The sequence below is a fragment of the Gigantopelta aegis genome, chromosome 3 (assembly GCF_016097555.1).
Source record: "Gigantopelta aegis isolate Gae_Host chromosome 3, Gae_host_genome, whole genome shotgun sequence".
Taxonomy (NCBI): Eukaryota; Metazoa; Mollusca; class Gastropoda; order Neomphalida; family Peltospiridae; genus Gigantopelta; species Gigantopelta aegis.
In genome coordinates this window covers 58,658,537-58,681,393 of record NC_054701.1, presented here as the reverse complement: position 1 = coordinate 58,681,393, position 22,857 = coordinate 58,658,537, and the positions used below count along the sequence as shown (strand labels likewise).

The 22,857-nt window shown below is 40.1% G+C and overlaps 2 protein-coding genes across 2 annotated transcripts in view; both read right to left on the bottom strand.

Moving 5' to 3' along the window:
* LOC121391265 overlaps positions 1 to 1,810 on the bottom strand; it is a 69,056-nt gene extending 67,246 nt beyond the window's left edge. The window contains exon 1 of the mRNA XM_041522955.1: positions 1,393 to 1,810. The gene's annotated coding sequence lies outside the window, so the exon portion shown is untranslated. The remainder of the gene's footprint in view (positions 1 to 1,392) is intronic.
* Positions 1,811 to 9,370: 7,560 nt separating this feature from the next.
* Positions 9,371 to 22,857, bottom strand: part of LOC121391255 — a 28,743-nt gene continuing 15,256 nt past the window's right edge. Inside the window, exons 10-16 of the mRNA XM_041522947.1 lie at positions 22,125 to 22,296; positions 18,926 to 19,041; positions 17,066 to 17,253; positions 15,925 to 16,058; positions 14,892 to 15,033; positions 12,799 to 12,911; positions 9,371 to 10,130 (exon numbers count right to left, since the gene is read on the bottom strand). Of these exons, the coding sequence (XP_041378881.1) occupies positions 9,450 to 10,130; positions 12,799 to 12,911; positions 14,892 to 15,033; positions 15,925 to 16,058; positions 17,066 to 17,253; positions 18,926 to 19,041; positions 22,125 to 22,296 (1,546 nt within the window). The 3' untranslated portion in view covers positions 9,371 to 9,449. The remainder of the gene's footprint in view (positions 10,131 to 12,798; positions 12,912 to 14,891; positions 15,034 to 15,924; positions 16,059 to 17,065; positions 17,254 to 18,925; positions 19,042 to 22,124; positions 22,297 to 22,857) is intronic.

Sequence of the window (22,857 nt, the reverse complement as noted above, 5' to 3'; positions counted from 1 at the left end):
TAACCGCCATTATTATTAATTTTTCAGTTCGCTGTTTATAGTTTAATTACTTCGGAATGTTTGTTGGTCGTCTTGACATTTTGAAGGGCACTTTCTGCGAGACATAATATTTAATATCCAAACCCCAGTTTCCATCCTATCTTACTGACGGTTGAGATTTAGTGCCGTGGGGCAGGCAGCGTTATTAACGACAGAGTATTAGAACGCCAGAAGCTTGTTCAGGAGGGCGACCGATTGCGGTTGCTCGCTAGTTTTTTTCTTTCTCGCGCTTTATTAGAGATTAATGTGATATGATAGAAGACGATGGTATCAGTGAAGTTTGTTCGCAAGCGCTCGGCGCCTTAAAAACGCAACACATGGGTGACAGACTTTAATAAAAGTTAGGACAGACATGCTGAACTCAGGGAGAAACTAGGAATCGGGCATTTTTTATATTAAGATGAAGAGAGATAGACAGAAGGAAACAGCTGAACAATAAACAAATAAAATTATCTGCTGCCTTCAATTTGACAGTCAAATGTTTGATCATATTGTAAGAACAAATACAGAAAGTATTTTTTTTACAACTGTTTTGTATAATTTTTACGGAATGAAACGAATATCAGGTATGCCTGACGAAACATTCCCACTGTGAATTGTATTTAAATTTTAAAAATAATCTAGTAAAACCCAAGTATTTCAAATAAGGGGAAAAGGCTCATTTAATGAACACACATACACAACGACAATAATTGCATATTAATATGAATATGAAACTGCATAGAAAGAAAATAAGGAAGTTATTCTTCGTAACGCATTTGACGATTTTCACACACACCGAAATGTGATCACAGTTTTCATGCATATGTGTTTTACGAATATTTATCTCTAAAACATGAGGACATTTTCTGTTGATATGTTATTAAGCAACATATCAAATAAGTGACACAGTCACAAAATCGCGCACGCATATATACACGCAAGTCGCAAGATACTGTTATAATAGATAGCCCGAATTCTTTTATCCGCTTCTTAATAAAATAGAACTTTATTTTAATAGATATATGTAGAAACCTTTTTTAACTCTTTGTTTAAACCCTTTTAACTTCTTTGTAAATAAAGTTTATTTAACCATCAATTAAGTATTTTTAGCTAATCATCTGTATAAACGTTTTTAACTTTTAAAACCATTTTTTTTTAAATACTCCCCCACCCCTCTCATTCCGAGTACAGTTTCTGGCTCTAGTCAGAAATTGTGCTCGAAACGAGCGTGCTTGAACATTAAATTGATATAAGCACGTTAATTCCCGACATCTGACCTGACAGTCATTTGTGGGCATACATACATACATACATACAATAGATATATATCTAATATTTTTCAGTAATTGACATCCAAAAACACATTCTTACCTCTCAATTCTTTCTTGCTTTGGACTTAATTTTTTTTTTTGGTTGTTTTTTTTTCCACAAAAAGTAAGGCCGAAGAAATGTTATACGAATCCTTTTGCTGTGGATTGCCAACTTTTACTCATCCTTTTCGGCTAGTGGAAGACCCCGCTTCGAAACCCCTCCAGGAGAATCCCAACTCTTAATGTCCACATTGTTGAGCGCACGTAGACTTTTGTACCCGCATGTCACTTCCGCCCCTCCCTGGCACGGCGCATTCTCCCACGATAAGCTATCATTATCCAATCAATAAATGCAAGTCGAAGGTGGCTGAATAATTCAGCTGGCTGTGGGCTGTGTCGTGAAAAATTTGTCTTAACAAAGAGGAGATAATGGTCGGCTGAAGACGCAAGTCGCTGGAGGTGCTGACCGGTCTGTGTGTTAAAGCAGTGTTGATCTGACGGCGGAAACCACTGGTGGTTGAGTGGCGTTCCTCCGGTAGTGTTTACACGGAACTGACGAACTCCGACTGCTTGAGAAGAGTGTTCTTCGACAGATCATCTTTCGGAAACGGAGAGTAAAGCCCACAATTTAGATATTTTTTATACTGCTTTCAACGACATCACAGTAATCACATATATACTAAAAGGCAAAAGAAATCTTTAAAAAAAGGAGTTCTTATTAATAAGAAACGAGGAAAAAAAGTGATGGAAGAAAAAAAAAGATTTAAAAAAGATTAAAACGGTAAATGGAATTAGTTGTTAAAGTCTTAATGCCCCTCTCCCTCCCACACACAGATATGATTCATGCTCATTCAGTGATTCGAAATGAGTTAACCTCACCATTGATGGATTTTGTTCAACTAGGCAAAAGTAAGGTTTTCAAATTCGAAACATGATTCAATGGCGACTTAATAACCTAGCGCTGATCAATGTCAGAAGATGTCTCGTTGCTTTCTTTCAATTGAAATTTAAGGTTACAGCACCAACACACAAACCAAGAGCTTGGTTATATGTCGAGTCATGTCCTTCCATTTCATGACTATGAAAATTAGTCAAAAGGATTTCTACTGAATATTGCTGAAGCAGCTAATATGACTAAAATACTTTTCGTGTTAGAGTTAAATGATCATGTTGAAATAAATCTCAGCCGTAGAATTGTGATTCTCACAAGATAAAGGTACAACAAGGGGTGGAGGGTGCGGGGGTACTAAAGAGGTTTGTTACGGTTTGTTTTGTTTAACGACACCACTAGAGCACATTGATTGATTAATTAATTATCGGCTAGTGGATGTCAAACATTTGGTAATTCTGACTCGTAGTTCTCAGAGAAAACCCACTACAGTTTTCCTAATGCAGCAAGTGATCTTTTATATATGCATTTTCCCACAGACAGGAAAGCACATATCACGGCCTTTGTTCAGTTGCGGTGCACTGGTTGGAACGAGAGTACCAAAGAAGACAAATAGATCTACGTAATATAGTTTTAATGTATATACATAAGAGGATTATAACTGAAAATCATGGATGTGTGTCACAGTGTATGAGTGCAACTATGGGTATAAAAATGTCTACAGGAATACTAGTACATATTGGGTTTAATGAAAATGTAATTTTCTGATGGTCATGCCATATAAAATATAGTGCTTTCCTCGTGTGAAAAACATACTTTTCTTCCCCACTGGACAGGGTTATCCAGCTTTTGCACGGTGCTAGAAAAATCTGTCTGACCCTAGGGCTAGATAAATCTGTTTGACCCGAGGGCTAGACGATTTCTACAATCGCGAGACGTCATAACTCATGTTTTACTACGATTGACGTCATTACTCATGGTTTTCAAAATATATGAATATTTAAACAAATTAATATTTTCAACTTTATATTTATTAATAAGTTGTTACATTTTTATGTCGTTGCATAATGTGGACTATATTTTTTCGCGTATGATTAAAGGAGTTTGTAGATGAAATGTTTATGAATCGTTCTACAATAAACAAACTGTAGCTTACAAAATTAATGTTTTGTTACTGTAATTAAATAGGCAAGAAAAAGAATCAATCACCGTTTATGAGGTACAGATAAGACAATTCCAACCCTCGGGACAAAATGTTTTTGTCCCTCGGGTTGGAATAGCCTTATCTATACCTCACAACGGTGATAGATTCTATTAGTCTGAACTCAATAGATCAACAAATGTGATGACTAATGACAAAGACCTTTTTTTAGCGAAAATTCGATTCGCTACGCAAGTTAAAGAGATTGTTATACAATTTTAAAACATTAAATAGTAGTTGTTAATAAATGTTTCAGCTGGTTAGTAACTGTCACTATTTAGAAAACAAAACATTCTCTGTTGTTTTGTTATCCAGAAGAAGTGTTAACAGTGAAGCGATATTTCATAACGAATCACTGATTCTTCATGTGTCGATCCTCCTGCTCACAATTATCATCTTTCTTATGGGAGAGAGCGCAGCATCCAATAATACGTAAACGCTGGGTGACGGCGCATGTAACTAAAGTAAAACATGTCTGCAGGCGCACAAAGAAATTAAACATCTAAAACGGATTAATGGTGGGGGTGAGTTTCCTAAAATACATCTTGGTGAATTCCAGTAAAAAAAAAAATAATAATAAAAAAAGGTTGAAAATAATCTGACAGTTTCATCCAATATGGTAGTGCTTACAGTTCGTATACTAGTATATATACAGGTGTCACGCGAGGTTCAAATTATATATATAATATAATATATATATTTTTTAAACCCCAAACAACCAATATAAAACGACACATAAACAAAACATTAAGGAAAGAAGGAAATGTTTTATTTAACGACGCACACAACACATTTTATTTACGGTTATATGGCACGGACATATGGTTATGGACCACACAGATATTGAGGGAGGAAACCCGCCAAAACATTAAGTGGGGCGCATATATACCGGTTACAATTTCTCTATATTTTTTTCTTTCAAGCATTCGCTACGTCAGTTTTTTTAAACTTTTTTTCAGAGCTAGTATCTAGAATATAAATTTGTTGTTATCATATATATATATATATATATATATATATAAAAGTTTGTTTTGTTTAACGACACCACTAGAGCACATTGATTTATTAATCATCGGCTATTGGATGTCAAACATTTGGTAATTTTGACATAGTCTTAGAGAGGAAACCCGCTACATTTTTCCATTAGTAACAAGGGATCTATTATATGCACTATTCCTCAGACAGGGTAGCACATACCACGGCCTTTGATATACCAGTCGTTGTGCTGTGGTGCTATACTATAAACTATTCAGTATGACAGTGAAATTAAAATGCCGACTGTAAAGCCAAACAACCTATAGCTACGTCTCCACGCTGTTATTGTTCGCTGCTTAATGACGGACCGGCCCGGGGATATTTGGTGCCAGATATAGACAAGCCTCGAGACTGTGCATTTAACGACACCCCACCTCAACACGACAGTCTCTTTAACAGAGAAAACTGACGATCATATACTCCACAGTAAAACACCAAGACGATATACACTGATATACTATAAGTGTGTAATAGAAGATGTAACGTTAAAGTCTGTTGTGTTTAACGATACCACTAGAGCACATTGATTAATCATCGGCTATTGAATTTCATAAAATTTGGTAATTTTGACGTATAGTCTTAGAGAGGAAACATTTTTTTTCATTAGCAGCAAGCGATTTTTTCTATACACCATCCAACAGACAAGATAGTACATACCACGATCTTTGATATACCTGTCGTGGTACACTGGCTGGATCGAGAAATAGTTCAATGAGTCCAGTGGCGGGGATCGATCCCAGACCGACCGCGCATCAGGAGAGCGCTTTACTACTGGACTACGCCTCGCCCTAGAAGCTATAACGTTCATGACGATATGAACCTGCCATTAGCATATTCAGAACCGTATCTCTGCAGAAGACTGACGCAAAAAGGTTTTGATAGAGTCGTGAGGGTATGCAGTCATGATTCACTGTTAGGGTCAGGCACTTTGCCAATAAAGAAGTGATATATGGTTCCAAGTCCGTCTGAAGGAGGACTGCCTCTTTATAAAGTGAAAAAAGGAAATGTTTTATTTAACGACGCACTCAACACATTATATGGCGTAGGACGTAGATGTGTGTATGTGTGTGTGTGTGTGTATGTGTGTGTGTGTGTATGTGTGTGTGTGTGTGTGCATGTATGCATGTATGTATGTGTGTGTATGTATGTATGTACGTACGTACGTACATACATACACACATATACATGCATGCACACATACTCACACACATACGTACATACACACACATACATGCATGCACACATGCACACATACACACACACACACACACACACACACACACACACGTACGTAATATGTATGTTTTAGTGCTCTCGTGTGACGTAGACTAACTATTTGTGTTAATAAAATTAATCAATACAATATATTTTAAAACCATATTCCAGTTCAGAGCCAAATAAATGTCTGATCATCATCAGCAAAAACGTCAGTGCGATTGTCGTCTGTTATCGTAGACATAAAACCATTTACATGGAATTACACACATATAACTGTATTAGTATAACTCTCCTCCCTCCCTCTCTCTCTCTCTCTCTCTCTCTCTCTCTCTCTCTCTCTCTCTCTCTCTCTCTCTCTTCTCTCTCTCTCTCTCTCTCTCTCTCTCTCTCTCTCTCTCTCTCTCTCTCTCTCTCTCTCTCTCTCTCTCTCTCTCTCTCTCTCTCTCTCTCTCTCTCTCTCTCTCTCTCTCTCTCTCTCTCTCTCTCTCTCTCTCTCTCTCTCTCTCTCTCTCTCTCTGCATATCTGTCTGTCTGTTTGTGTGTCTGTCTCTGTTTCTGTCTCTGTGTGTATGTATGTATGTATGTATGTATGTGTGTGTGTATGTATGTATGTATGTATGTGTGTGTGTGTGTCTGTGTGTGTGTGTGTCTGTGAAGTGCGTGTGTGTATGTGTGTATCTGTGCGTTGTGTGTGCGTCTCTCTCTCTCTCTCTCTCTCTCTCTCTCTCTCTCTCTCTCTCTCTCTCTCTCTCTCTCTCTCTCTCTCTCTCTCTGCCTCAACCCTCTCTCGCTCTCCCCCACCCCTGTGTGTGTATGTTCGCATAGAGCATAGAACAGTGTGGTCTAGCTGTATTTGGATATACGCACGAAATTCAAGTTAAAAAAGTTAACATTACACCTTATGAACTTGTATAATATTACTGTTCAATCGAATGTTCAATCAGTGAGAAACCCAAACGATACTACGATCTCCATGCTTGGACGAACCTTTTCTATCAGCATCATCACTTTCTGTTTTTATTTGATCACAAACTCACAGTTAAAAGAAACTAAATGATCCGTGATCACAATATTAATAGACCTTATCAAATGTCAACACGAAATCTCTTTCAGGTTTTTTTAAAATTATTATTCCAACAAAACCACAACCAAATAGGTCTCGTCAAAGAATGCGAGTGCGAGTGCGAATAATTTTTACATGCTCATATACCACTAGAGTTTCGAGCATGTCCGTCCCGGGGCCTATCTCTGGATAGCCAGCGGCTTGTCAGAGATGCATACAAACATAATACATTATCGCTACAAGTATTTTGTTGCAGACCGCTGTACCACTCCCGCAAACGTTTTATACAGACCCAGTCTTATCGGATTATGTGACAATGGCGACGGAACTATTTCCGTTAATAATGATAAAACCAATCAATACATTATATTTTAAAACCATATTCCAGGTCAGGGCCAAATCTGTCAGGTCTGATGTGGAAAAACGTCAGCGCGATTGTCATCGTTCATACAAAACCATTTACGTGGAATTGTACAGATATATGCATAGATTGCACACATATTGTACACACACACACACACGCACACACACACACAGTCAGACACGCGCGCACGCACACACACACACACACACACACACACACACACACACACAGAGACAGACACACACGCGCGCACACATACACACACACAGACACACACAAACACTTTTGAAGTACCCTTTTTAATTACTTCGTTTTAAATTTTTAAAAAATATCATCCATATGACAAAAATAAAGATTCGCGAATTTTTATTTCATTTCAACATATTTTCGTGCTTATATCCAATTAATGTTCAAGCACGCTATCCAGGGTATACACCTCAGCTACCTAGTATGTCTGTCTCAATGGGTAGGTGTAAACCACTTGCACCGACCAGTGATCCATAACTGGTTCAACAAAGGCCATGGTTTGTGCTATCCTGCCTGTAGGAAGCGCAAATAAAAGATCCCTTGCTGCTAATCGGAAGAGTAGCCCATGTAGTGGCGACAGTGGGTTTCCTCTCAAAATCTGTGTGGTCCTTAACCATATGTCTGACGCCATATAACCGTAAATAAAATGTGTTGAGTGCGTCGTTAAATAAAACATTTCTTCTTTTCTGGTATGTCTGTCAAGGACAGTGAGTTAGTTAGTGGTTAGTGAGAGAGAAGAAGGTGTAGTGGTCTTACCCATTGAGTCGTTAAAATTAGCTCTGGGTGGGAGCCAGTACTGAACTGCGAACCCTGTACCTACCAGCCTTATTTCCGATGGCTTAACCACGACACCACCGAGGCCGGTTTTTATCATACAAAACAACACTAAATTGCCCTTAAAACGCGTTTCAAAATTTTCCTTGGCAACATGCCCTTGAACACCCCACACCCCCATCCACCCGTACAAATCTCGCTGCCTACGGGAGCTCGACCCGTGTCTTCAGCAAGCTCAGTCTTGCCATTTTTAGAAATGTGTGAGCCCCATTACTCAATCGTGGTCCGCCCATGTAGACAATTAGCACACAAAATAATTTGCATACCACTTAATGGCGTAAACATGCAGTCGCACGCCAGACACAAGGACTAAACACGGGAGCACAATCAACGCTGTCAGTGACTGATACACGAACGGCCGAGGTGTCTGTGGGAAAGTCGGGCACGGCAGAGCCGGGGGGGGGGGGGGGGGGGGGGGGGGGGGGGGGGGTGCCTATAGCCTTCTCAATAATTCTGAATCAAAAATGTTATTGGTAGTAAATCTTAAGGCAGAGATGAATTTTACTTGTAGAACGCAGGAAATGGCATTTTAGGACATCTAGTTTACGGGGGAGCATACACCCGAACCTCCTAAAACCTTTGCTTTGCGTCCCCGATCTCCGCCAGCCCCTCCAATGGCTACTTGCTTCCGCCGTGCCTGAAAGTGCGTATAAAAAATGACTTGCTGCTGATGGAAAAATGTAGCGAGTCTCCTCTGAAAACTGTGTGTCAGAGTTGCCAAATATTTGGCATCCATTAACTGATGATTAATTAATCAATGGGCTCTAGTGGTGTCGTTCCTGTCACCGGTATTTGATCGTTGTCTATTTTTTCTTGTGATGAACTTTGGAACCAACCGATCGCTAATAGCCGTCTTCATCACTACCCTCTCTCTCTGGCTGTCTGTCTGTGTGCTTGTCTCTGTCTGTCTCTCTGTCTCTGTCTCTCTGTCTCTGTCTCTCTCTCTCTCTCTCTCTCTCTCTCTCTCTCTCTCTCTCTCTCTCTCTCTCTCTCTCTCTCTCTCTCTCTCTCTCTCTCTCTCAGGCAACTTTAGTTATAAATAAGCATGAATATAATTAAGGGGCCGTCCATAATTTTCAAAATTTTCACGAGCGTACAAACCGTACACCGGGGGGGGGGGGGGGGGGGGCTAAGGGGCCAGCGTACGCTTTGTTTGAAAATGAAAAATGTCGATCAACATTTTTCATTTGGGGATGTACACTTTTAGGGGGGAGGGGGGGTCAAAAGTATACGGTTTGTACGTTCGTGAAAATTATGGACGGCCCCTAACACCATCGTCATCATCATCATCATCATCATCATCATCGTCATCATCATCATCATCATATTTTCCTAAAGCGATAATATTAAAACTTATTTAAAATAAAATTAAACTCTTATAAAGTAACTCGTTCTAAAAAAAAAGAGATTAGTTTTGATTTTATTAAATCTCGAAATGAAATAAACAAAAATTGTACGTTTCAAATCTACTGCGTCCAATGTTTAGACTATGATTTAGAAACAGTTTTTATAATCCAGTCGTAGAACTTGCCGACATGGGTGTAATACCCATACTGATTCTGCCGGTCACACCCCACTCCCCACGACACTATTCCCACTTGAATCCACCGCCCATGGTACTCCATTACGAACGCACCCCCACTATCGCCAGCACACGCATCTCCGTGCATGCTCCGCTGATAGCCTGCGCAGATCATGCTTTCCGTGAACTGCGCATCAGGAATGGCGACAACCCGGCGGTTACACTCGTTTCGATTAACGTACGGGATTCGGACTTCGTTGAGGTACAGTGGAGATCGGCCGTCTTCGTATAACTGTCCGCAGCCAGTGACCATCCCCAGGCGACCACTTTTGAGAAGTTCTTCAACGAATGGAAGTTTCTCCAGACAAATGGGCAAGATGACGTCATTGAAAACCACCGGTCGATCGAGTTCAAACAAGACGATGTCGTTGTTGTGGAACGACCCGTTGAACCGTGGATGTATGATGTAGTTCTTGAGACTCCTGTGAACGCCGCCCTCGCCGCGGCAGTGTTTAGTCCCCAGGTACAGGTCGACATTGTCTTTCCGGAAGTCAGTCTTAAAGATATCTTTAAAGCGAAACACACAGTGCGCAGCCGTCATGACCCATCTGTCGGTGATAAGAGATCCTCCGCAGTACGTGACACCCTGTAAAGACGGAAATAAATAAATAAATAAATATTTTATTTAACGACGCACTCAACACATTTTATTTACGGTTATATGTCTTCAGACATATGGTTAAGGACCACACAGATATTGGAGAGGAAACCCGCTGTCGCCACTTCATGGGCTACTCTTTTTCGATTAGCAGCTAGGGATCTTTTGTATTCACCATCCCAAAGACAGGATAGTACATACCACGGCCTTTATTACACCAGTTGTGGAGCACTGCGCATCAGGCGAGCACTGTACCACTGAGCTACGCCCCGCTCCTGTAAAGACGGGAAACTGAAATGTGAACCAGGAACAGAATTCACCACGGTTCCCGTACACACTATCACATCGTCCTTATAAGTCTTTTTGACCGGCATCGTGGTTAGGTCATCGGTCTACAGGCTGGTAGGTACTGGGTTCGGATCCCAGTCGAGGCATGGGATTTTTAATCCAGATACCGACTCCAAACCCTGAGTGAATGCTCCGCAAGGCTCAATGGGTAGGTGTAAACCACTTGCACCGACCAGTGATCCATAACTGGTTCAACAAAGGCCATGATTTGTCCTATCCTGCATGTGGGAAGCACAAATAAAAGATCCCTTGCTGCCTGTCGTAAAAGAGTAGCCCATGTGGCGACAGCGGGTTTCCTCTAAACAAACAGTGTCAGAATGACCATATGTTTGACGTCCAATAGCCGATGATAAGATTAAAAATGAATGTGCTCTAGTGGCGTCGTTAAATAAAACAAACTACTACTACTTGTAAATCGTTTTGCATTGCACCGCAGGATCACAAAGTTGCTAGAGTTTGGTGAACGAGGCACATTATTTATTGTTAGATAATCTTACAACTTTCAAATAAACAATATGTTGTACATTCTACAATATTTATTATTTTCGTATAAATGTAAATTAATCCCGCTATCTCAAAAAATGCAAGATATTAAAGGGACATACCCTAGTTTCTAAACACTAAGGGATATTTTTTACTATTAGAGCCGTTTTTAATAACTAAAATCATACCTTACTTAGATTTTATTGTTTATATTATCCATTTCCGTACATTCGTGTTTTTGGTGATCCTGGTGTTTTTAATATCAGAAAATGCATTTCTCATATTTTTAAAAACGCACGTGCGTCTGAGAAGTAACAGTTATGGAGTCGAGTTCTAATCTATTTTTAGAGGGTATTTCACCACTTCTAAGTCACGGACTCATGTTTCAGTCAATTGTAACTTTATCCAAATGTGTTACAGGTTTGTAGATTAACTAAACTTAGTGTGCATTTTCATGGGCTGAAACTTGGGTATGTCCCTTTAACTAGTAGCAATTTGTTTTGCAATATGATATGGATATATACCGTCTATGTCTGGCCCGTATGAACGATATCTGAAATGAAGCGGTGGGGTCACAATCTCTAAATAGAAGGGGCACAATCTTTATTCGGGGGGCACAAGCCACACTTTTATCTTTATATTTCATTTCAACTTATTTTTCGTGCTTATATCCAATTAAGGTTCAAGCACGCTGTCCTGGGCACACACCTCAGCTACCTGGGCTGTCTGTCCAAGACAGTGGGTTAGTTGTTAGTTGTTAGTGAGAGAGAAGAGGGTGTAGTGGTCTTACCCATTGAGTCTTGCGAACCCTGTACCTACCAGCCTTATTTACGATGGCTTATATCCATTTAAGGTTCAAGCACGCTGTCCTGGAAACACACCTCAGCTATCTGGGCTGTCTGTCCAAGTTGGTTAGTGAGAGAGAAGAGGGTGTAGTGGCCTTACACCTACCCACTGAGCCCTTGAGAACTCGCTCTGGGTTGGAGCCGGTACCGGGTTGCGAACCCTGTACCTACCAGCCTGTAGCCCGATGGGTTAACCACTACGCCACCGAGGCCGGTTTAATCTTTATAAACGTAATAGATATGACATAAAAACGTACATTTCGTCCTCAAGTGAGAGAGACAGAGACACACACACACACACACACACACACACACACACACACACACACACACACACACACACACACCATCCCCGTTTCCCGGTTGCATTGCATTATTTCGCAATACGTCTCGTCTTCTCGTGCCTCTATTTGTAACTGATGTGCGGTTTTTGTTTCGTCGTTTTGATTACATAAGATTCTTAAATCAGTATGTCAAATTATAACAACCTTCGAAGGAAGGAAGGAAGGAAATGTTTTATTTAACGACGCACTCAACGCATTTCATTTACAGTTATATGGCGTCGGACATATGGTTAAGGACCACACAGATATTGAGGGAGGAAACCCGCTGTTGCCACTTCATGGGCTACTCTTTTCTATTAGCTGCTAGGGATCTTTTATATGCACCATCCCACAGACAGGGTAGTACATACCACGGCCTTTGATATACCAGTAGTGATGCACTGGCTTGAACGAGAAATAGCCCAATGGGCCCACCGACGGGGATCGATCCCACACCGACCGCGCATCGAGCGAGCGCCGTACCACTGGGCTACATCCCGCCCCTGACAACCTTCAAGGTTCACACTAAAACACCACGAAAAGGCGTAGATATTCCCGTTATTGTCACGCCACTAAGACTTGCGTCTTGTCACTTCACTAAGACATGCGTCTTGACTAATACATGCATAGGCTTTTAACCAAATACGCGGATCCTACCAGTTCTTTCTCTCGGATGATGACGTGCCAGGGGGCAGCACCAGTTGGCGATTCCCTTCCGCTGGAGATTCTCATGTTGACCGAATCGTCGACAAGATGAGGTCGCCCACAGGCTGAGAAAGCGGAGAAAAACAAGTCCGTGTATTGAACATGTTAAAGGAAGGGTGGGAATAATTGTTTAACGATATCTCAGAACATTTTCAACTTCGTCTACATACCTCGACGCGAAAACAACGTTACTGACCAATTAACTATACAGCTGCGGTGTGTGTCCAGGACAGCGTGCTTGAACCTTAAATGGATATAAGCACGAAAATAAGTTGAAATAAAAGGAGCCGGCCGAAGTCGACATCTGCGCCCATTACAACAGCTTGCTCTGAATGTGCACGTAAAACCCTTTTATTTGGTCTGACCTGGGGAGCTAAAATTCTTCTCCTTGAACTAAACTCCTATTAGGGGAGTGATGGGAAGCGAGAGTGATCGTTCCTCTACGGCTATTTGCCGTATAACATAATATACCGGTCATATTTATTTCATCGAATTTGGTCGATAGAAAGAGAGGAAAAACGTTTCCACCGTAATATGCTATAGGCTATTCTCACGGAGATAAGAAAATCCCCACAACTTTGGGTCTTTTATTTGAATTTCCCATAGACAGGACAGTACATACCACGGCCTTTAATGTACCAGTCATGGTGCACAGTCAAATAAACGAACTTTTCGGACACGAGGCGTCGTATCTGTAGTTGGTTTCATGGGTTGTTAGTTTAAACTAGATTCTGTAATAGAATCACCAGTATCTGCTGGAGGTACGGCTATACCAAGCCGAGAGATACAGCTATTTGTCTGATTTTATTGAGCCTTGGCGAGTGATGGACCAAACAGGTTATCTCGACACAATACTGGCTTGGCTCACTAAATTATATTATATAACATAATTTCAGGATGCCTGGTATTAATCTAACTTTTATTTGTTAACCGACACCACTAGAGCACATTAATCATCGGCTATTGGACGTCAAATATATTGTCATTTTGACAGTCATAGAGAGGAAACCCGCTATATTTCTCCATCAGTAGCAAAGGATCTTTTATATGCACCATCCCACAGACAGGATAGCACATACTACGGCCTTTGATATACCAGTCGTGGTGCACTGGCTGGAAAGAGAAATATCCCAACGGGCTCACCGACAGGGATTGATCTTAAACCGACCATTCATCAGGCGTGCACTTTACCGTAGGGCTACGTCCAGCTCCTCAGTACGAGAATCACCAATGTCTGTTGAAGGTACGGCTATATCAAGCCGAGAGATACAGCTATTTATCTGATTTCAATGAGCCTTGGCGAGTGATGGACCAAACAGGTTATCTCGACACAATACTGGCTTGGCTCACTAAATTATATTATATAACATAATTTAAGATGTCTTGTACTAATCTTACTTTTATTTAATATAGGCCAAGAAATATTAGTTAATATATGGTGTGTTTTTAGTTTTTTTGTTTTGTTTAACGACACCACTAGAGCACATTGATTTATTAATAATCGGCTTTTTGGGTGTCAAACATTTGGAAAATTCTAACATATAGTCTAAAGCGCTATCCTAACCGGACGCGAGCGATGCGAGCGAATAGTTTAGAAATCATTGATTTCCATTGCCCCATCCTAAATGCACGCGCGCGACTTGACACGTCGCACGGGTGCGGTTAGGATACTGCAACTGAAATCAATGATTTCTAAAATAATCGCTCGCATCGCACGCGTCGCTCGCGGCCGGTTAGGATACAGCTTTAATGTGGAAACCCGCTACATGTTTCCATTAGTAGCAAGGTATCTTTTATATATGCACCATCCCACAGCCAGGATAGCACATACCACGGCCTTTGGTATTCCAGTCGAGGTGCATTGGCTAGAACGAATTATTTAATACATGCTACATGGATCGATCCCAGACCGACCGCGCATTGAGCGAGCGCTTTCCCATTGGGTTACGTCCCGCCCCACAGATTAAAAGAAAAGATACTATTCAGATGATAAAACTCCACTCCCCCGCAAATGAGAACTGGGTGAACACACACAAACAACACACCTCCATCGTGGCCTTTCGTCTTCACGTCCATAAATGCTGATATTCGCGCGTAACAGCCATTGCGCCCTCTAGCGGCGCAAGTGTATTCGCCAGAGTCCGTCTCTATGATCTTCTCAACGCGCAAGTAGTTGTTAACGAGAACCTGGGAAGAAACAATTACAAAACACGTCTGTACAGATAGCTGCTTCCAACTAGTCAAATAAACACACCAACTAAGTTGTCGCCTTCGGCAGCAAAATCTGAGTAATGAGGTGAATTTTAAAATTTAAAATCAGTTTATTCAAGGTTTTCTGAGGTTCGCCTATATATGCTTTAAAATATGTCACGTAGTTTACAATTAATATACAGCAATTGTACGAAATACGATATTACATACTTTATTTATTTATTTATTTATTTTGGGAGGGGGTATGCACGATGAATCTGCTAAATTCGGGCAAAAACGATAGAGATATTCGGGCAAAATGTGCTAACCTGAGGCCTTTCAACCATGTATTTCCATCATTCTACTCGCAATTTATTTTAGTTGTAATCCATTTAAATATGCGTTGTGATTCGTTTGCAACGCTATTAGTCCATCAGCCAAATCTGAAAAGAGGCCTCGTTTAGGAGTTATCGGCCTCGGTGGCGTCGTGGCAGGCCATCGGTCTACAGGCTGGTAGGTACTGGGTTCGGATCCCAGTCGAGGCATGGGATTTTTAATCAAGATACCGACTCCAAACCCTGAGTGAGTGCTCCGCAAGGCTCAATGGGTAGGTGTAAACCACTTGCACCGACCAGTGATCCATAACTGGTTCAACAAAAGCAATGGTTTGTGCTATCCTGCCTGTGGGATTCTTATGTTGGATGAACAGTCTGACCATCCTCTAAATATTAGTATCCATTATTGTTAGTGTGGAGCTAATTTGTATAAATTATGACGTCACAAACTTTATTTCCGGTGCATGTTTCCAGCTCAGTGTAATGTCATTAAGTAGAACATATTTATTTGTTGTATGAAAATTTTTATATTTTATGGGATCTGGAAGAATACCCGTTTTCGTTTATCCAGTCGCAAAAGTTCACCATCTTTCCTCCAAACGATGACGTCAGCATCCGGAACGAAACACTGGAACAAGGCGCTGTATCCTTCCGCCACTGTCACATTCCGCGGAGCAATGACCACAGCTGAAAAACAAACAGTCAAATAATAATAACAAAATCCTTGTAGTCTCTGTTATTTTATTAACTACAACAGAGACTGCAAGGGAAAAAAGTTTGTTTTGTTTAACGACACCACTAGAGCACATTGATTTACTAATCAACGGCTATTGGATGTCAACCATTTGGTTATTCTGACATACAGTCTTAGAGAGGAAACCCGCTACATTTTTCCATTAGTAGCAAGGGATCTTTTATATGCACCATCCCACAGACAGGATGACACATACCACGGTTTTTGATATACCAAAGGGCCCACCGACTGGGATCGATCCTAGACCTACTCCGTATCAAGCGGACGCTTTATCATTACACCCGGACCCTACAAGGGTTTTGTTAGCTATTATAAAAATAACTTCAGTTTATTTCAGTTCTTCGATAGTGTCGTCGACCGGCCTCGGTGGCGTCGTGGTTAGGCCATCGGTCTACAGGCTGGTAGGTCCTGGGTTCGAATCCCAGTCGAGGCATGGGATTTTTAATCCAGAGACTGACTCCAAACCCTGAGTGAGTGCTCCGCAAGGCTTAATGGTAGGTGTAAACCGACCAGTGATCCATAACTGGTTCAACAAAGGCCATGGTGTGTGCTATCCTGCCTGTGGGAAGCGCAAATAAAAGATCTCTTGCTGCCTGTCATAAACGAGTAGCCTATGTGGCGACAGCGGGTTTCCTCTAAAAAAAAACAGTGTCAGAATGACCATATGTTTGACGTCCAATAGCCGATGATAAGATACAAAATCAATGTGCTCAAGTGGCATCGTTAAATAAAAACAAACTTTACTTTCGATAGTGTCGAGAAGGCAGATACGAGCCGCTCTTTTTAACTAAAATTACTAACTCTGCCGGTCAAAGTCGCTGTGGGCTGCCCCACAGTAGTTAAAGTTAAAGTTTGTTTTGTTTAACGACACCACTAGAGCACATTGATTTATTAACCATGGGCTATTGGATGTCAGTTGTTAAATCATATGTAAACGTACGCAGTTTACAAGGCTGGATCAGTTTAATCCATGCAGAAACTTCGTGCAGCTCTTTGGAAAAAATCGCTACGCATGTGTACTTCCCCTCCTGGTCTTCCGTAACATCCGGTATGTGTATTACTCCGCCAGGGTGAACCTCTATACCGCTGCTGCGGTCCCCTTCGCTGAGTATTCTCTCTTTGTGCAACCTGAACAATTGATAGAATAGGTATTTAACAATATCCCAGCACAACCTGAACAAAGACGATGCAAAAATGTATGTCATTAAACCGTGCTTAACACAGACTTAGTTTGATATAATATATGTTGAAGTATAGGTAATGACAAGACATTCAGTGTTTCTGACACACCCATCTATATTTTTTTTTAAAACCCAGTTATAATAATAGTCTTCATATCCCACATGTTATCGATATTTTCGTTGAATTGTCGCTAATAAAAATAATAGCGACATTCATTCCTAGGTGAAGAGAAAATTACACAGTGTTTGTGATGTTCCATTGATCGATTATAATCGAAATTTGATCGGCTGTGCTCTACTCATGCGATGATCGCTTATAAAAATCTACAATAGAAATTTGTTTAGTAATATTTAGGATATATTCCAGTTAACATGACAATAGGTCAAATCCTTACTGAGTTCATGAAACAGCAATCAATCGTATAATCGAAAGTAAACCGGTTGGTGAAAACTGATTGTAACCAATGATGGATGATAAAATTGCAACAGTTAAAGTTTGTTTTGATTAACGACACCACTAGAGCACATTGATTTATTAATCATCGGCTATTGGATGTCCAACACTTGTTAATTCTAACATAGAGTCTTAGAGAGGAGACCCGCTACATTTTTCCATTAGTAGCAAGGGATCTTTTATATATGCACCATCCCACAGATAGGATAGCACTTACCTCGGTCTTTGATATACCAGTCATGGTGCTCTGGCTTTAACGAGAAATAATCCAATGGGCCCACTGACAGGGATCGATCCTAGGTCGACTGAGCATCAAGCGAGAGCTTTACCACTGGGCCTCGTCCCGCCCCGTAAATTGCAACAGATTCCCAACACTACTGAGTGTGTGTATTTCAACTCAAGTCATCCGGGTAACTGTGTTTCTAGTAGACTAACTGCCGTGCTATCCTGCCTTTAAAAAGGCGAAGCGGCGGCACGATCAGAAAGGTACCTGGCGTCAAATGATTTTCTTTGTTTTGTTTAACGACACCACTAGACCACATTGATTTATTAATCATCGGCTATTGGATGTCATACATATGGTCATTTTGACACAGTCATAGAGCGGAAACCCACTACATTTTTCCATTAGTAGCAAGGACTATTTTATATGCATCATCCAACAGACAGGTTAGCACATACCACGGCCTTTGGTATACCAGTCGCGGTGCACTGGCTAGAACAAGAAATAGCCCAACGGGCCCACCGACAGGGATTGATCCTCGACCGACCGCGCATCAGGCTTGCGCTTTACCACTTTGCTACATCCCGCCCCATCGACGTCAAATGAATATGATATAATATGATAGAAGACAATGGTACCAGACAAATATACTGATGTCCAAAATAAACTATACATAGCAAAAATGTATTTAATTTCCTTTATAATTCGAATAATGGAAATAAAAGGGTGGTTAAATATCTTTCTGCTTTTATGGAACAAACTTTTGTTCCCAACATGCCAAAGCTCAACTTTCACGAATATATGAATATATACGTTTTAAACATACAACATATTTTGGGTTTTCTCTCACAGTATTTGGTATAGGTTTGTTTTTTTGGAAGTCAGTATAGTTGGCGAGCGCTCTGTCCCCTGAACGCGGTAGTATGGCGTAAATAAACTCACCACATGACGTCAGCAGTGGGGTCGTGGACAGCACACTCCAGCAGAACGCTACTTCCCATGGCTAGTGTGGTGTTCTTGGGAAACTTGCTAAATATCTCGGATTCTCTTTGCTCTGTCTGAAACCAGTACACAGTCTGACTTCAATAACTTTACATAAAACAGCGCATGTCAAAACAGAGAAAATAACTTGCTAAATATCTCGGATTCCCTTTGCTCTGTCTGAAAACAGTACACAGTCTGACTTCAATAGCTTTATATAAAACAGCGCATGTTAAAGGGATATACCCGAGTTTTTAAACACTAAGTGATATTTTTGCTATTATAGCCGTATTTTGATAACTGAAATCATACTTTACTTAGATTTTATGGGTTAGATTATCAGTTTGCGTACATTCGAAGTGTTTTTGGTTATTCTGGTGTTTTTTAATATCACAAAATGCATTTATGATATTTTTAAAAACGCACGTGCGTCTGAGAAATAACAGTTATGGAGTAAAATTTTAGTCTATTTTTAGAGGGTATTTCGCCATTTCAAAGTCACAGACTCATGTTTCATTTAATTGTAACTTTATCTAAATGCGTTACAGGTTTGTAGATTAACTAAACTTAGTGTTAATTTTTCACAGGTTGAAACTAGGGTCTGTCCCTTTAAAACAAAGAAAATAACTTCTGTTTGTGTTTCTAAATATTATATTTACTAGGTTGACATTTGGAGCGGGATTTAGCTCAGTGGGTTGAGTGCTTGCTTGAAGTACTTGCGTCTCAGGATTGAACCACCTCGGTGAACCCATTCAACTGTTTGGGTTTTTTCTCGTTCCAACCAATGCACCACAACTGGCCAATAGCCGTGGTATGTGCTTTCCTATATGTGGAAAAGTGCATATAAAAGATACCTTGTTGCATCAGGAATAATGTAGCGGGTTTCCTCTACGTGTCAGAATTAACAAATGTTTGACATCCAATAGCCGATGATTAATAAATCATTGTGCTCTAGTGGTGTCGTTAAACAAAACAAACATTTGGTCGACATTTTTTGCGGGCGGACTATTTTAGTTCCGTGTGCGTCACTAGCCCCATTTCAATTTTAAAATACCCAAATAGGATACAAAACTGCTACAATACATTCGAACCGTTAAATCGGACTTACGTTTCTGTGGGAGTTCCGGTGTCGAAGGAATTAAGTCCGTGTACCAAATCTATTTCATGCTAACTTAATCCATTCTATGCTGATTTAATCCATTTTATGTTAACTTAATCCATTTTATGCTGACTTAATCCATTTTTATCCTAACATTTTAAAAGCTTAGACATTATTACTAACGGTGAACGTAGCAAACCAATAACCTATTCAGATACAGCACCACAACCTTTGCTTCAAAATCCTTTAATACTGAGTAACAACAAAGTAAATATTTCATTGATTCTGGAATCACAACATGAGAAGGTTATTTATGAAGTAATATCGTTTTTCTCTGCCACGTGGGTTTTACGTTTAATATAATAAAAATATGCTTGATATTGTTGTGAATTCAATAGCAGCTGGATGAAAATCAGTAATCATCACAATACTGTTTCAGCTTTATTTTATAACAGACATTAATTCTCATAGATTTTCAGTTGAATTAAATTATTAAATTTTAGTACAGATGATTTTAACTTATATTAAAGCATTGAAACATCCGGCATCGGTGGTGTCGTGGTTGAGCCATCGGACATAAGGCTGGTAGGTACAGGGTTCGCAACCCGGTACCGGCTACCACCCAGAGCGAGTTTTAACAACTCAATGGGTAGGTGTAAGAACACTACGTCCTCTTCTCTCTCACTAACCACTAATCACTAACAATTAATCCACTGTCCTGGAAAGACAGCCCAGATAGCTGAGGTGTGCGTGATTGAATCTTAATTGGATATAAGCACCAAAATAAATTGAAATGAACTGAAATAGTGTCCAAAGCTTTACCAGTGCACTTGGCATTTAAAATAACGTGACAAAAATGAGGACATTTATATGTATCTGCTTCAGATGTGCTGCCTTATATAAAGTTATGTATTTCCTTGAAATCACACCAGTGTGGGATCAAAGACACCTATTTATGTCCAAAGTAAAACAACCCTTACTACATGACATAAAACATTAGTTCTTATATTGCAAAGTATTGATATTAGCTTTATTTTTGAAGACACTTTAATCTATGATGTAAAATCCTATCTTTCGTTTGGTTGTCGTTCTAGATCATTCTAGTACAACTATGTCGTGTATCACTATTATGTTGTTAGTTACAGAATATCAGTATATAAAGGCAGATTCATTATATCCTACAGTAATAAAAAACACTGACATAGTTGCACTTTTTAAAATGAATTTTTAAAGATTTCAATATATTACTTAATCATTATAGAAATAAAAATCAATGTTTGTTAATACAAAAATACAGAGCCAACTTATTTTTAATATTAACAGGAAGATCATTAGCTTATCACCTCTTGACTGGTATTCTCGATTTTTCTGTTTAACTCGAAATATATATACATGTACATGTATATATCTATATATATATATATATATATATATATATATATATATATATATATATATATATATATATATATATATATATATATACACATATATATATATATATATATATATATATATATATATATATATATATATATATATATATATATACATACATACATACTGTCTCAGTCTGTCTCTGTCTCTATCTATCTATCTCTGTCCCCCCCCCTCTCTCTCTCTCTCTTTCTCTCTCTCTCTCTCTCTCTCTCTCTCTCTCTCTCTCTCTCTCTCTCTCTCTCTCTCTCTCTCTCTCTCTCTCTCTCTTTCAAGCATTGGCTAATGTATACATATCACAACTTTTCTTATACCAGAATCTAAGCATTAGCTGGACATTTCAAGCAATTCTACAGATGCTGATATAACGCAAAAATATCTGTTTTTCTTATACCAGAACTAGAACATTGGCTGGAAGGCAATTCTACATATACTGATGAGCCATTGCATATATGGATCTCGTTATTGTCCCGTTCGGAACACTTGGTTAATAGACAAATAATTTTGAAACACTGGGCCTTAGAATAATTATCAATTAAAATAAGTTTAAATCATTGTTTTGTGTTCAGGACGGGACAAACCGAAGACCCTTATATGACTGTCCCTGATATAACGTATACCTACCAGCTGAACTCGCTTCTCACACGACGTTCCAGTGTATCCATCCGGGCAGTGACACTCCAGTCGACCCTCCTTCATGATACACCCCCCGCCGTTCTTACACTCGTGAGTATAACACGTGTCTCGGTAGTCGAACTCGCACACATCTCCGCCGAAACCGCGGGGACAGTCACACCTACAGCGATACCAAACGTTATAGCGTGAACAGTCACACCTACAGAGATAAAACGTTATAGCGGGGACAGTCACACCTACAGCGATACCAAACGTTATAGCGGGGACAGTCACACATACAGCGATACCAAACGTTATAGCGGGGACAGTCACACCTACAGCGATACCAAACGTTATAGCGGGGACAGTCACACCTACAGCGATACCAAACGTTATAGCGGGGACAGTCACACATACAGCGATACCAAACGTTATAGCGGGGACAGTCACACCTACAGCGATACCAAACGTTATAGCGGGGACAGTCACACATACAGCGATACCAAACGTTATAGCGGGGACAGTCACACATACAGCGATACCAAACGTTATAGCGGGGACAGTCACACATACAGCGATACCAAACGTTATAGCGGGGACAGTCACACCTACAGCGATACCAAACGTTATAGCGGGGACAGTCACACATACAGCGATACCAAACGTTATAGCGGGGACAGTCACACCTACAGCGATACCAAACGTTATAGCGGGGACAGTCACACCTACAGCGATACCAAAC